At 36.3% G+C, this 16543-nt stretch overlaps 2 protein-coding genes across 3 annotated transcripts; both read right to left on the bottom strand.

Moving 5' to 3' along the window:
* Nucleotides 1-237: 237 nt before the first annotated feature.
* Nucleotides 238-8686, bottom strand: LOC111001047. 2 transcript variants are annotated; one of them, XM_022270747.2, is made up of 13 exons: nt 8513-8686; nt 8183-8341; nt 7605-7717; nt 6626-6770; nt 6291-6479; nt 4517-4643; nt 4157-4266; nt 3612-3809; nt 2946-3132; nt 2293-2408; nt 1513-1692; nt 720-824; nt 238-425 (listed from the first exon to the last, which is right to left on the bottom strand). In XM_022270747.2, the coding sequence occupies exons 1-13, from the start codon at nt 8579-8581 to the stop codon at nt 327-329; spliced, it is 1797 nt and encodes a 598-aa protein (XP_022126439.2). In that variant the 5' UTR covers nt 8582-8686; the 3' UTR covers nt 238-326. The 2 variants fall into 2 exon arrangements, with proteins under 2 accessions (XP_022126439.2, XP_022126440.2); XM_022270748.2 differs by lacking the exons at nt 6291-6479; nt 6626-6770; nt 7605-7717; nt 8183-8341; nt 8513-8686 and adding an exon at nt 4764-5461.
* A 259-nt stretch (nt 8687-8945) lies between these two features.
* LOC111001035 (arginine-glutamic acid dipeptide repeats protein) lies at nt 8946-16214 on the bottom strand. The gene has a single exon (XM_022270702.2). The coding sequence runs from the start codon at nt 15817-15819 to the stop codon at nt 10327-10329; it is 5493 nt and encodes a 1830-aa protein (XP_022126394.2). The 5' UTR covers nt 15820-16214; the 3' UTR covers nt 8946-10326.
* Between the last annotated feature and the right edge of the window lie 329 nt (nt 16215-16543).

Here is a 16543-nt window from a genome sequence, read left to right as displayed (position 1 = left end):
GTTTTATATAATATCCTTAGCTGCCTGAATAACTTGCGAGTTTTAGAGTATGACATGATCGCGGTCATTTGTTATTATATTAGAGCTTAGTCTCTGTGTTTTCAATGTCTTAACACTGATTGTCCATTCATCACATTCTATTTTTTATTCACATCACATTATTCATTTTGGCAGTTTAAAAAATCTAATTCATACAGTGTCTTTAGTTTGGAAATTAAACCAAAACATGTTTGTAGTCAATATTTAATAGAAAACTTATGTACATGCCTATAAAATACTTTATTCAATAAGCTAAATCAAAATAAAAACAACATTCTTATAATTCACTAACGCCTGCATATTGTGTTCAGAATTTCTGCTAATCCTGGGTGAATTTTCAGGTTGATAATTTTTGTCTCCACCATTGAAAAATCGCTGAGCTCCATCTGAAATAATGAACATAATTATTACATTTTAAGAGTCTATTGACCAAAATAAATTTTTGACTTAAGGATACGGCATTTCTTCTCTTTACATTTCATTTTATTCTTGTATGTGCTTAATACGGTCAAAAATATAATAGAATAGCGAACCCCATAGACGTTGTCCAGCATGATATTACAAGCTATTAGAATATTATATAACATAAGTATGAAAGTACCGACTGCAGCGAAATCGTTTAAGTAGTTAAAGAGTCCATAGTGGACAAGCAACAATAACAACAATATTAAGATAATTACCCCGTCTGGAGAGTCTTTGTCTTTAGGAGGAAAGCGACCATACATCCGTTCACAGACGGCACATAGTCCGCACCAAGTTCTATACTTTATTGTATTAACATCCACCTGTCACAAGAAAAATCAATCAATTCTTATTATATCATTATTAAAATGTGTCATTACGTTAATAGGAGGAACTATAACTCCCGTTATGTCAATATGACATGTTTTTGACATACGGGAGTTACGTTCAGAGATTCTTATTATATCATTATTAAAATGTGTCATTACGTTAATAGGAGGAACTATAACTCCCGTTATGTCAATATGACATGTTTTTGACATACGGGAGTTACGTTCAGAGCTAAGTCGCGTTTCTAATATCAGCTTCGGTATCGTCAACATTAAAAATGACAGCAGATAAATCTAACGTTTATTAATTGAATTTAGTATGTAATTATATGAAATTAAAATATATTATACACCTTACACATACAGTAATTAATCCCCCCCTTCCTTTTGTCACCAGAAGTAAGCAAAGCTCTCTATAGTTATAGTACTTAAATAAAAAATAATAGTCTTAAATTTTTGTAGGAATCCTCAAATATGCATTTTTTTCTCAATAATCAGTCACAACCACCAAATAAAAAAATAAAAGAAACGCCCCCCTCCCTCTATAGTGCGTATTACTTGAATATTGCCCTAGTTAATAGACTAGAAATACCACGACCTTACGTTTTTATATAGTAAAATACATAAAAAAGGGAGGCAGTCTGTCTATAATTGCTTACGGGGTGTTATACGATAAAGTTACCTCTCCATCACCACCTCCGCTATGCCTTCTATAGCCTGTGTCGAGCAGCGTCAGTTTGATTTCATCTGGAAAATTCTCTTCGTCTTCATAGTGATCCCACTCCATGATAGTTTGAAAATGACTCACTTGTTCATTGGTTAGAACACCACCCATCATGAGTTTTAGACCTTCGGGGATATCCTTGAACGAAATTGTGAACTCTTTTTTACTTAATACTGTCATATTTTGGTATTTTCATGCCTGATTCCAAGCAAGCTGCTTTAGAGCCAAATAATCGTTGCGTTAAAAAAGATCAAGAAACACACAGAGGTCAAGAGCAAGGGTTGCGGGCAGCTTTTTTGGTATTTTTACAGGGTTATTGGTAATTCGACCATTTACCCCCATATGCATGCAAATCATTTTTGAGTTATAATGCGTATTAGCTTTTATCAAAATAATTAAAAAAAGCAGCATCAAAATATTTAAAAGCTGTATAATTTTTTATTGAATTTTTTCTCTTATAAAAACGATTAAACACGTAATTTTTCATAAAATTTAATTTTAGCTTGCAGATTATTTATAAATAAACTTATTTTACATTGGGTATTGTTGTTAGGTAATTAATTTTGTGGAAATTGAATAGAACCACTAATTTAGTTCAAATACCTATTACCATTTGCGTCCTCTCTGTTAATTTGTTGTTTATGAACAAAAATCGCATTCGACACTATATCTATATCTAATGTAACAATTAAAGAACTTATGTTGGCAGAAATAAAGAAATTTACAACAACACCTTACCTTCAACGGAATCCTGTAACCATTTGGCTTGAATTTGCGTAACACGGTTAAATAAAGCAACTGTTTCGACTTTTTGATAATTACGAACCTGGCTGCGTACTGCATTGGAGTAAGTGCTAAAAAAGTATATTTTTATTTCAGAAAGAAGACATTATCTTTACAGCCTATGCCAATACGATAATGTCAAAAAACATTTAATAAAATATAATAAAGAACATAAAAATTAAATACATAATATACAGAATATCGCTACTGTGAAGAAGAATCCCTGTATACTCTTTGAACTTTATAAGATATGTGGAGGAAGGAAGGTATATTATTTATAAAGGTATATAACATGACATTTTCTCGAACGGTGAAGGAAAACACCGTGATGAAACCAGCTTGCCCTAGACCCAAGAAGTCGGTTTCTGTCAGGCACTGGAGGCTAACCAACTACTTTCCTATAAAACTAATGATCATGACAGAGATGCAGACTGCTTTCAAGACCTAAAAATATTGTAGCAACACTGATGTATTTATTTAGAATATTGAATTGCAGAGGGGCTCCAAAAATTCAAAAGACTACTGGCGGCAAAGGTCCCGCTAACGACTGGTTTTATGAAAATGCTAAAATTATTTTAAATACAAAAAAATGATAAATAGTTTCTCACTCTCAAGATCATTAGTATCAATAGGCAATTGGAATTGCGCGTTCTGCCTTGAAAACACTCGTGGTATGTGCAACCAATCACCCAAGCTGACTGCTGGGACTCGCATTTCGCGAAGTAGGTTTTGCATTTCCTCGCCGTAGGGACGCTCTGGACGCGTTCGTAGTGCCTCTTCTAAGACGTAACGACGCTTAAATAATACACAAATCATAGATAAAAACTTCTATAAAACTGTTTTTTACAACAATAAACACTCACAATGCAAGAAGCCTTGCGTGTGTTGCCAGCCTTTGAATAATTGGTATATTTTTGACGTATGGGTTCGGAAATACTTTCATAACATAAGATACATTAGGTTCCACATAATCACGGCAATTTTTAGAATTATAATCACATTAGTCATTTAAAAAAAACTATTTTTTATGGCTCCATTGGCATAAGTATGGAGACCGAATGGCGAATACATTAGCTCTACAGGAGCAATTCGCGGAGAGAGTGCCCATGGGCGGTGGTATCACTTAAGATCAGTGATACTCCAGACCGTTTGCTCTTGTAGAATAAACAAAAGATTTCTTCTTTGATTTGACCGTGCAAAGAGCGCGCTTGGGAACGTATAAAAATAATATTATTATTACAAAAATTCTGCAGCTTAAACAATAAAACGCATACTTTAACGTCAAATTCAGTTTCGATAGCCTCTTCATCGACCTCTCTGTGGAGATATTTGAGCATGTCATCATCGAGGAACGAATCCGTTTTCCTCGTGACTCCAGTTTTGACAACCGGAAGTATAATGTCAACGTCATTTATCGGCGCTATTGATGCGCGGGAGCTTGGGTTTTGCGAATCTGTTCCTATTCCCGCGATCTGTGTAAAAAATATTAGCAAGAGTTATACAGAATATAAACAGAAAAGTAATTTAGGTACTAAAGATAAACTACATTTATAAATTTGTAGGATAGATAAAGAGATTTTTTAGTAAGAAAAAGAGTTTCAGGAATACATACGAAATTATTTTTAAATAATAAATATTTGCAATTTAATCTATATTTCCAGGTATTTAAAATCTTTTGAAGCATCCCATTTTCTTATATAGCAAACAAATATTATACATATAAATGACGAAACCGTAGGTATTAAATGACATATATGTCACGACTATGTTTTCAAAACTCACACAAATACTCTAAAAAATATCTTAAAAAATATAGGACCTGTGTTTCAGGGTCTTGTTGCGTCTGCGCCGCGAGACCAGCAGACGTGAGGCGATCACTACCGCGGCCCTTACGCCGACGTTTGCCACGCCTACGCATTTCCAATCCCCCTAAAAAAGGTTTGAATATAAACATTGTAAGCCCCTTTCCGGTTTACTAGATGACTGCAAAATTTTATTAATGACCAAGATGAATATCACTTTAAGCTTGTAATAAGATTCATACATGTATCAATAAAGAGAGAATTACAATGTAGTTAAAATCATTAAAAGTAGGTAAGTCTATGGGCAACTTCTTACAAACGAAAGAAGTAAAGTGAGTATCTGATGAAAAGGATACATAAATAAATATAAGCTTTACCGTCATCCATTGGTGGCATCTCATCAGGATTATCAGCATCCTTCTCGCTCTTTGATCGTTGGGATGGGGGTGCATCATTCTTTTTGTTTCTTGGAGTTTTGCCAATATTCAAAGCTTTCAGTTGGTTCTGTAAAATTTATGTATTTAAAATTTAACAAAGTTACATACTCAGAGGTCGTGTATAATTTCTCAATTAAAAACAATTATATTTGGTCGGACATTTTTTTAAAAATTGTGATAAAAATACCTCTAACTTCATAAAAAATTCCTCACTATTACAACATTCGTTAATAGATTTGGTTTTCTTTTTCTTGGCAACAGTTTTAACGCTAGGCAACCTCATCCGTTTTTTCTGTCCAGTGCCCCACGTCACAGAAAGGACTATATTTGATGCGTCTCTTTTTCTGCTTTTTGGGGCATAGCTAACAACGATCCGGGTGACATGCATTAAAGAACAATCACAAGATGGCGCTATAATCGACGGAAGTGCTAGCAATTTCCGTTTCACGCGTTTAGATTTGATAGATGCCAAATTTTCGCGCGAAATAACGATATTTTTTATCTGTGCATCCCTCTTTGAATCTTCTTTACGCTTTGGTTTTAAATGAAAATCTATCGGCTTATCTCTTTTGATTTGTTGTAACTTAGATTTTGAGATTATTATCGGAAACATGTTTAATTTACGGCGACAACAAAGTGACTGGCATTTACGTGTTTTATTGATTAGGTCTTATCGTGTAATCTGTTGATAGCCGTCTAGTTGGATTTGAAGTGGATAGTAATAAGCTTAATTGATAAGAGATAAAGGTATATTGATTACGATGATATTATACAATGTACATCAGCGTTTTTTAAACAACTTCGATCTCCATAGTAAGAAAAAAAGTGCGTGCGTACAGAGAATACATGTCAAAACTCAAAAGTAAAACTTCTTTGTAAATTAATTATTACTAAGGAAAAAGCTCCAATAGATCACGTACCAGTATATGATCACTCCATGAATTTCAATTTAGTGATCATATATGTAAATAAAAATCTGCGTTGACTTCACAAGACGTTAAGCGACAGAATTGCCATCTAAAATTCTAATATGTAAGTAGTAACTACTACACAAATACATCAAACCACAGCGTGTATTGTTTCACGATCTCCCTTACTCTTTCTCTCTTAGTTTTTCTCCCTGTATCTCTCTCCCACCTCTCGCTTCATGGCACTGCGTGATGCGACGTTCGCTCTATCTCACTCTGTCTCTCTAAATCTTTCTTCACTTGCTTGATTCATCCGTAAATTTTTTATCCTCATGCGCCGCGATTCACGAATTTTTGTACAAACCAAATATTCAATACAACACATGCATTAGTATTGAATTTAGACAAATACATAAATTCTTATTCAACATGTCGCCATTCGATAACATATGTTTTATACTTATATCGCGTGATCCCATTACCGGCTTGAAAAATCACAAGTGAAATGACCGATTTATTAATCAAAATATCTTTATCTAAAGGATTTAAATTTTTATCAATTTTCTTGAGAACTTAAAAATTATGACTTAATATATATACTAATCACTAGTTAACTTACTAATAACTATATCACTATTTTATTAAATTCTCTAATGTTAAGCTTTGGTTTACCTAAGTACTATTGGTTAGACTAAGAAACATAAGATATACCTAACTTTTCCAAATACAGTAAATAGTTCCTACAAATTCTATTCCTATATTAAAGAGTACTATGATGAATGATTATATATTTGTTTAAACCCTACCTTTTTAGCGGGTTCTCGGACATCTCTTTTAGATAACACAAGGGGAGAAGCTAATGGGGGTAATTGCTCACATTGCCCCTTTAAAAGTTTATGAGCACTTTCAGATAGGTTAAGAGAGGGAAGTGACCTCTCATTGGTGGCTGCTGCGGTAACCTCTGAGGTTGTATAGCCATGATAATAAAGGGTTTCCTGTAAATTAAAAAAAAGGTTTAATTTTCATATTATCATTGTTTAGAGATAAGACGTATGAGAAAGATTAAAATTTATTTTAATTTGCATTTTCTTCTTTTTCTTTCATGTACTTAACATTGTATGGGTCTCGCTTTGATGGATACCTGACTATGACTCCTGCGCAGGTCTAAAACAATGGTAGTCTTCTGCCTAGGCTGGTCTGGGGTCAGGCACCTTCTAGACCCTCGGGACTTGCCACTCGCTAAGGTAGGAGCTGGAGTCAGTGGTCGAGAATCAGTTTCGGTGTATCTAAAACGTTATGCAAATTAAAAATAATAATTTATTCGAGAGATTCGTTAACACTTGGACACAGTCACGTGATTTCTGTCCCTTTATCATAAATGTTATATATTAAACTAGCTGCTTCCGCGAACTTTGTTTCTCCTTAATGCCTAGCCTACCTTTTTAGTACATGCCAACATGGAACATTTTGCTATGCTACCCCCTTTTTTTAGTTTTTTGGTTGATTTTTTACACCTTGTGTCCGAAAAACCCTAATATCTTACGGAACCCTATTTTTGTTCAAAATTAAATATTACTCGTGGATAATGTAGCTTTTGAATGGTGAAAGAATTTTTAAAATCGATCCAGTAGTTTATGAGCTTATTCATTACAAACAAACAAAGTTTTCCTCTTTATAATATTAGTGTAGATTAGTTGAAGCTTCTCGCTTCTTTGCCGTCAGTGATAACTTTAAAAAAATACGATTCAAATTTCATTAAATTGTCGTGAATATTTACCACTAAAAGGCAATAGCTATTGGCAAAAAGATATTTTTTTGTTATATGAATCATAAAATATTAAGGACTATTTTATTTTTACAATTCGATGAGTATATCTAGTCTCCCGTCTTCCATAAGTTTGTTACCAAAGGATCTCGTTCTTCTTTGGACTACAACAACTTGGTCTCCAAGTAGCTTGCTTGCTAGCTTGTGGTGAAATGCACGAGACCCCAAAGCCGATCCCCTAGTCTCTGGACCGACCACGTAAAGGTTCGTTCAGATCTTCGACACGTACTTCAGTAACAAAGAACGCGAGAGAGAAAAAATTAAATTTGAGTAAAAATGTATTATCGAAACTTGCCTTCTAAACATTTCCTCTGTGACAATATCATGCGGTGTTCTAGTCTTCTCTTTATCCTGATCTTGAAACTTGGACAAGTCCTCTTGGAAGTGATGTCCTTTTCCTTCCAAAACCTGAATATTGTGTATTGATGTCTTACGATTAAATATGTATGACAAATTATATTTCGTATTGTAGCATTATGTGAATAAAAAAATATAAAATAAAAGGCTTAATTTCGGACAAGCCCTCCCTTTGGGATGAGAAAGGGCAAAATGGAATACAGATATATAGGCAAATTTAAATCGCAACGCAATTGATTTCAAATTCAAAAATTATTTATCAATTAAAGTAACGAACGTCAATAAAGAAGTATACATTGAATGCTTCTAATTTTACATTTACGACCAATTTTCAAATCAAGGGCGTAGAACAGACGAGAAGAACTGACAATAAACTCTCCGCCACTCTTCTTAATCGCCAAGTTTTTTTAGGACTGATGAAGCTTTAATCAGCACTTAGCACTCTTGGTCATGGATAAACTTTATTTGACATCATAGTAATTGAATTTAAATTTCTTAAAATTGTATGAATCTTACCCATGCATCCTTCGCTCGTTTGACGAATTCTTTTGTGGTAGTGTCAGCGGGATGGTTGCAGAGCACGGAACACGTATTGGAGAATGGATTGTATAGGCCTGCATATGGCCTCAGCATGAATGGGGCAGCTGTCACTTCGCATCGTAACTCTATTGTACTCTGTAAAATATAAGACTACCATTAAACTTTTGTAAGAGAACTTATAAGGTTAAACTTACATCTTAACCGTTCAATTGATTTTAATGCATTGTTTATATGCAAGACTCCAATAGTAAAAAACTTTCGACTCGACGCGTCTCGACTTGACCGCAGATTTAAGAAGTTACTTACCCGGTCTTTGAGTAATGTAATCTTCTGTGGAGAACTAGCGAGCAATCCTGTGTGACTTGTGAGACCCATGACTCTAGTTTAGTGTGTAGTAAAAGTAAATAAACATAAAACGTGAGGCGAGTCTCATAGAAAAACTTGCGACATGAAACCTATAAATTCTTTATTGATCAATCTATCACATAGATACGTCAATCAAATTTTGAATCTTGCGTTTGTTTTTATCTTCTCTGCGAAGGCTGAACTATATAAGTAGTATAGAAAAATCGTAAGAAAATCAATTCAATAATGCATACTCGATGTATTGATACCAATCTTTTACTAGAAATTATTAATATTAATTTAAGTACCCACTCGAAATTCAAAATTAGAACAAATAAGTCATTACAAGCGAGTTTTTGTTAAGGTATGACGTGTTAATGAAACAAGAACAAGATGAATTTTTCCACATATATTATTCAAAAAAATTTACACAAAAGCACTAAGACATCCATTTACCTTATTGTCTAAATAAATGACGTTTTAAATCGACACGCAACTTCTTAAAGATATAATTTGTATCTAAAAATAATACTCATTTCTCTTTTTAAATATCAGAAGTAACTATGGCATTATAAACATAACACCTACAAAGCATTGTTAATTTATTACAAACTATGATAATCTTTAATAACTCTAACAGTTCTATATTTCGTTAGAAATGGATTTTTTTACAATGCAGTGCATTAAATTACTTGAAAGTGTACATTGGGCGAGAACAAGATTTACAAAAAAAAAATTACATCATCGTTATTATCTAAAGACTACTTACACATGACAGAAAACTAAGGATCAAGAAAATTATCGAGCCATGTGTCTTAGCCTTTAGTAAATAGCTAATGTTAATTCGGACTATGCAACTTATCTTTTATATTGTTTCATACTTGTTCGTGTCTATATGAAAAAATTCAAATAGTTTGTACTCGTTCTAAATATCCACGCCGTTTCAACACTACTCTACACTATAAAATATAATTACAATAGAAATTCACATAAGTATCGCGTTACACATTAACTGGGTCTATTATAATTAACAATAAATTATTATTCAAAACAATTTGCATTAATAGTCTCATTAAAATTATGTTTCTGTTAGTGTGTCATTATCAAATTTAATGAGCGTTGTACCCACAGACAAAGAATTTAATATAAAATTAAGTAACAAATAGGATAGAATTTTATGCTCTTTTTCTACTTCATTTATTCGACACAAATTTCAAATTGATATGTAAATATAAATATTTAAATTAGTAGCCAACTTGAAGTTAACAAATTGTAGAAATATTGAAAGTTACTCGCACTTTACAGTTTGTTAAAAAATATATTTGCGTCATGAACGTAATCATGTTGAGATTATTAATTATATAACTGCATGGTCCATTCGCATGTATGCTGCCAAGCACCTTTACTGTTACATAGTACGTCTAAAATGTATAAAACAATAAAATAATAATTTAAAACTAACAGCACTCTGTTATTAATAGTAATGTGTGACTCATTTATCTGTCTACAAATAATATTTAATTATGACTAGGAGATATAATATATAGATTTGAGCATGGAAAAGAAGATACTGTACTGCCATGCTATAAAAATATAAACTTATGTGTGATTTAATTACAGATATCGCCACACTTTAAAATTAAATAGTTCGGTCCTCAATCCCGTATCACTACCGCGTGAACACTTGACAATATTTATACAAGGCATTTGCGTCTGTTGAGCGTCCTTTACTCGATCAAGACTACGTCGTTGTCGGGCTTAGGGCGCGCGGCGTACTAAGGGCGGGACGCTCTAGCGGCTTCTTCGAGCGCCCGCACCTTCAGCTCCCTCTCTCTTTGCTGTCGTAAAAAGTCTTCATGATGCGCAGGATGTAAAAAGCCTCGCTCACGCTCCAAAAGCAATTGTCGCTGGAGTTGCTCATGAGCTGCTGCTTGTTGGGCCAATTGCTCAGCATAGGGCCTCCCGAGTAAGTCGGGATGTGGCAGCGGTCGGTATGGGCCGCTTCCTCCGAGCCCAAGACTTAAAGCATCTTGCTGCGCTTGTGCCGCTGCTTGCTGTCCAGGATGTAGGTGTAAATGTGTGTGCGAATGTGCATGGGTATGGGCGTGCGTGTGCGCATGGTATTCAGGATTGATACCCGCCATTTGCAAGCGCACCATTGGATCGGCAGCTAGAGCTAGCCTCTCAGCAGCTTCCAGTTGGGCTGCAGCGACCCCGGGATGAGGATGGTGCGGATGATGAGGGGGCGCACCACTAACGGGCACATTTTGTGGTGGCCCGCCTGCACCCCCTGGAGGAATACCCAGTCTTTCCAGTCGTTCTCGTTCTAATTGGGATAATGCACCCGGTCCATGACCTGGCGGATATAGTCCAAATTGAACTGGTATCGCACCTTGAGGAGGAGGTGGAGGCATCCCGTATCTTCGATGCATCTCCAACCAATGAGGATCTAAAGCTCTCGGTCCTACATTATTTTTCAGTAGCTCTTCTTTTAGCCTGTCGTTCAATTCTCTTTCTCGTAACTCTCTTATTTCTCTATCTCGTTTTTCTCTTTCAAGGTGTTCCAACTCGAGCCGCTCTCGCGCCCCAGCCGCACCATACATTGAACTAAATTGGTATTGAAGCATAGGATCCATACAATGTCGAGGAAGATTTCCAGGGCTAAATCCAGCGTGCGGTCGAGCATATTCAGATAACTGCCTTAAAGATGGCGAATCAGGGTACCCAGGTGGGCGAGGAAATCTGTCATATGGAGAAGATATTGTTTCTATAGCCCCTCGTGAAGGCGGTTTTGTGTCAGGTTTTTCAGGTGTTGCTATTTTTCTGTGCGCTTGTTGAGCAATTTTTTCTCGTTCTTCTCGATCTCTTTCTGCCTGTTTTCGCAAACGCTCTTCCCGCTTGCGTGCAAGCTTTGACTCAGGCACCGGCTTAAATATAAGGTCAGTCCGTGTACACGAATTATAATCACCACGATTCCAGTGTCGTAAGAATATAGCTGACTGTGATCTATGACACTCAGTATCTTCAATTTTAGGTTCTGGGCTGGGGCCATGAGAAATATGGGCTGGGCTTGGAATTTCTTCTTCTTCTGGTACTGATTGAGTTTCTAATTTTAATTCTGGGTTATCTTCAGGCATTGGTCGTGGAGGCCCTCTTAAGTGTGGATGTCCTGGGCCAAGTTGATGGGGAGATCCAGATCTAGCATGAGCTGCTTGTAGCCCAGCTGCAGCCTGAGCATGCAGCCTCAAGCTTTCGATCGAGCTAGGTCCCGGGCCTGGTGGAAGTGCTAAGCTCATAGGGTGGCCCATAGATGGAGGTGGAATCATTAAGTGGTTTGGATTGCCTGGAAGCATCTTAGGGTGGTGCCTTAAGAGCATAGAATCTGCTGGAGAGAGCCTTTCGGGATGGTGAGCTAAGTGATGTGAGTGGTGATGTGTGTGATTATTCGACACATTAACACTTGAAGATGAACTTGTTGTTTGTGACAGACTTGCCGCCAGATGATGGGGCGAACTTGAATGGGCACTACTTTTTTGTTGAGTGTTTATTTTATGTTGTATAGACTGCGAAGAACTGCTTGATGTTGAATGTGAAATCGAAAGAGTATGATTTGTTCCACCACCCACATGACTAGGCTGTTTTTCTGTACTCGTATGCACTGCACTATGGTGACTTGTAGAATGATGATGTGTCATAGTAGTTTCATGCAACTGATGCCTTTCTGTAGTTGCATTTGGATTTCTAGGATCTTCTGATGACTCTGATATCTCCCGCAAGGACCGCGTTGTAACAGATGAACTGGTACTATGATGAGCACTTAACATTGTTGTTGATTCAATTGTACTTGGTTTTATTGGTTCATGCCGCCCTGGAGTACTTGCCGAAGGGTGCATGGGAGGTATGGGATGTGGTTGAGGAAGTGGCCCATATGGATATGGGTAGGGCATTGAATATCCAGGATGTGGGTGTGGGTAATAGGGATGCATTGCATGAGCTGCAGCAGCAGCTGATAATTGAAATATTGATGATGGATGTAGTAAAGGGTGGTGGGGATGATGAAGGTGAGATGCAAATGGATGTGGTGGGCCATGTTGCTGACTTGAGTGTATAACTGGACCTGCCATTGTAGATGGAATGGACAATGGTGTTGGATTCATCAGACTTAAAGCTGAATGTGAAACTGGTGTATTTGGCTGCACAGGAGATGCCGATATTTGTCTTGGCTGAGAAGGGCTTGTAAGATGTCTGGAGAATGGTGATGTAGTAGCAGAGGGATGGGGATGATTGGGTGTTCCATTATGGCCTGACTGACTCTTAATTGGTGTTGGAGTGTGAGGACTCTTCACAGGAGGAATGGCACTAGCGGAATCTGAGCTGCTCCCTTGATGTGAGGAAACTGGCGTTATATGAGGCTGATGGAGGAAATCTGGTTCTTTTTTTATGCTCTCTATTCTTGGTCCCAAGAATGCACTCTGCATACTTGAATTATCATTTGTAGGTTGACTTGAAGGTCTGCTATTGTTTTCAACACTTGACATCGAATCTCTATCCCTTTCAGAACTTAAATGTTGTGCTATCGAACTTCCAATGGGATACCCAGGCACTTTTACTTCTTTAAGTGATTGTAAGGGATCTGTGACATTTTGTGTTGAAAGATTAGCTGGCATGTTATCTGGCACTTCCTGTTTTATTTTCAAGTCTTGTGGCATTGAAGGATCATTCTGATTGGATTGAGATTGCATTAAACTAGATCCAGCTAAGCTATGTGATGGAGGCATTTGTTGCATAAGAGGTGGCAAGGAATTTGGTTTTTCTAATCCGGGATGTCCATATAATCCCGCTGGCATAAATCCGTAAGGTCCAACATTAGTTGCACCTCCACTAACTGAAATTAGAGGACCAGGAGGTAGCAGGCCAGATATTGAGGGCTGACTTAATGGTGGTGGCATACTCTGTCCAGACACAGGTACAGTTGGTGCTTCTGAAGGCCTTAATCCCAAATTTTCTGGTCTTATTGGTGCAGGGAACATAGGTGGTCTAGTATTAATATTTTGGCTTTCATTTTTAGGCATTGGTTGAGTTTTTAAGTCAGTAGGCTGTTTTTCATCTGGATCTGATTCTTGTGCTTTCATTTCTTGTGTGTTAGCCGGAGAAATGGGTTCTGTGTTGATTCCTGAAGGATGTTCTATATGAGGTGGTGATGATCCACGGGCACTTGTTGGAGATGGACTTATCCTTGACAAAGAATCAAGTCGAGGTATATTTGGAGAATCAACTTTATTCGCAGATATTGTTGCAGTAAATATTTCAGGTGTATTCTGGTTTTTCATTTCAGATGCTTCATCTCTGGGTTCTAATTTTATAACTGTTTTTAAGGGGTTGATTAATTGATTGTGTTTATTGGGATCATTAGCAAAATTTATATTTGGAGGGTATGAGAATGGAGGCATACCACTTGAAAAGTCTTTAGCACTTCTAATAATAGAATTACTATCTTTTGTGATGTTAACAGGGTTGAATATTGAATTTGAAACAGGCTCTATTTTGATGTTATGGCTAAGTTTAGGATTGTAAATATGACTATCTTTCACAAAGAAGTTTGTGTGCTCTAGATTAAGAGGCTTGTTCACTTGATTTATTGAATGTGGTGGATAATTTTGAGCAAGAGGGTCTTTTTGGAATTCTTCCTTTTGTAAGTTTAGAGACTGTTCATCTGTATCGATCTCTTCCTTGATTTTTATCTTCTCCATACTCTCTGTCGGCATATTGACTTTAGGTATAATAAGTTCAGTCTTTGGAAACACTGTGAGTGGTCGAGGCTCTATGTTCTCAAGAGGTTTAACTAAATTTGAATCTGTTTTAAGATCTAAAGCGCTTCTATCTTTGTCGGAAACAGTTTTAAATGCAGAAGGCAAGGACTCTTTCTCCATTTTTATAACAGGCTCAACATTAGGTTCTACTTTGACTTGTGCATCTACAGGTTTAATTGATTGTTCTACTTCAGCCTCCTTATTTTGCTCAATATTCTCTTTATCATTTTTGTTAAAGCTATAATCACAGGCTTCAGGTTCAGCCTCAGGAGTTTCCGTTTCATCCATAGCTGGGAAGCTGTCATTAGTGAGACTCTCAGATGGACTTTCAGGAGGTTCAGCTGCTTTCTTTTTCTTCATTTGCACATCACCATCCATAATTCCTTCGATCTTAGAATCATCAGGAAGTCTCTTCTTAACTTTAGAAACATCCACCTTTCCATTTGAAACCTTTTTCTTCAGATCTTTACTAACTGGTGAAGGTGGAACTTTTTCAGGTGGATTAATTATTATATTTGTTATCTGCGCACTTGGTTGATGATTTGTCGATTTGGTTGGTTTTTTAACTTTGACATCAGTATCACTTTCCTCTTGACTCTTTTTATTGGGTGTTGTTTGTTCCTTTGACTTATTCCTTGTCCTCATTCTACTGGGAGAATCTTCAGGGTTATCCCCACTTCTACCACTATCAGCTTTGGCAAGATCACCTGCATCTCTTGAGTCACTGTCATCCTCGGAGTTTTCATCTTCTGTTACTGAACTCATTTCACCACCCTCTTTTGGATTTGGAGATGGACGAGAACCATTTGTTTCTGGTATTGGAGGTGTGGTTTCTGGTGTTTGTTCTTTAGGAGTTCCAGCTCTAGAATTTCTAGTATTCCGAACTCGTCTCAAAGCCTGGCGTCTTCTCCTATGAGGTCTATTACTGCTAGCACCTGGGGTCTTTTTCCACAAATAATAAAATTCCACTAACTCTGCAGTATCTTTATGGGGTAACAAATCTTTTTTTATTTTAAAAAAGTTCTTACCAAATTGTCTGATACCTTTAACAAACCTTTTTGATTCTTCTTCAGACCATTTTTTCTCAATTCCTTTAGGAACCGGACATTTCACCAGCGCTTGTAAAGCCCGACCTGGGTCGTACCCAGAATCATGGAGTACGTCAAGTGCGTTAATAGTAGTATCATCGCGACTGGCAGCTACGCAGCCATCATCGGGTGAACCGCCGTCACACATACCAGCAAATGCTGCCATAGAACGTGCAGCTCTTAAATACATAACCAAGTCTCTATCAGTAGCCTGCGCAGGCAACCATCGCAATTCTTCACCACCAGGACACGGTTCATCTGGTCCCAAAGGACCATTGGTTCGTATATCAGGTAGGCAAGCATAAATATCCTTGTCTTTATTAACGGGTTGATTCGGTGTGACCTGAATCTCCCCTTGATTCTGGGCCATCGTAAGGAGACTATTTACACTGAACTATAATCACTTACACAACGCCGAGTAATTGTATATTTACATTGTGTTTGATCTTGCAAAAAATAAATGCACAACACTTAACTCTTAGTCAGTTATTTGGCAAGTAGTACACCAATAATATCCATAATTATTATTGCTTATAATGGCCACCATTACACGATGCATTTGAACTTCATCTTACAAAGATATCTTATATCACTGTATGCTTAACATTGACATTAATTAAAATGTGGATTAAAATTATGCATTGGTAGTTAAAATTAATTATTATTTAACTAATAATTTAGTAAATGTTATCTACATTCTAGCCTTTTGTTTAGCTTCACCTTTCTTTGGATTTGCCATAGACAATTTCGTTTCTATAAAATGGACACCGCGACAAGATATTTTTGCAAAACGTTCCATTTCACACAAAAAACTAAACAGATCATGAATCACAAACAGTAAAGTGTTAACAATAATTTTCTTCATTGGAACTGAAAAAGTATTATCTGATAATTCCTGACATCTTATATATATATATACAGAGCTAAATTATATATCTATAATGTATTTTTATAATAAAGTGTTCTTTGTTATTGTCATTGTCACATTCGAAATAAATATTTTCACATTTCGAAACAATTTTTTTATTAATTTTTCCCTAAATGTAATATATTAATTCTAACAATAACTAAATAATTATTTGTTCGATTATACA

The sequence above is a fragment of the Pieris rapae genome, chromosome 4 (genome assembly GCF_905147795.1).
Source record: "Pieris rapae chromosome 4, ilPieRapa1.1, whole genome shotgun sequence".
Taxonomy (NCBI): domain Eukaryota; kingdom Metazoa; phylum Arthropoda; class Insecta; order Lepidoptera; family Pieridae; genus Pieris; species Pieris rapae.
The sequence above is the reverse complement of the archived record's forward strand: the minus strand, read 5'-3'. Positions and strand labels throughout refer to the sequence as shown.

Coding starts and splice junctions, on each gene's coding strand:
- LOC111001047 (XM_022270747.2), bottom strand. CDS start 8,581: ATGGGTCTCACAAGTCACACAGGATTGCTCGCTAGTTCTCCACAGAAG. Junction 7,718..8,182: donor AACGAGCGAAGGATGCATGG/GTAAGATTCATA, acceptor CACAATATTCAG/GTTTTGGAAGGAAAAGGACA. Junction 2,409..2,945: donor TGATACTAATGATCTTGAGA/GTGAGAAACTAT, acceptor ATACTTTTTTAG/CACTTACTCCAATGCAGTAC.
- LOC111001035 (XM_022270702.2), bottom strand. CDS start 15,819: ATGGCCCAGAATCAAGGGGAGATTCAGGTCACACCGAATCAACCCGTT.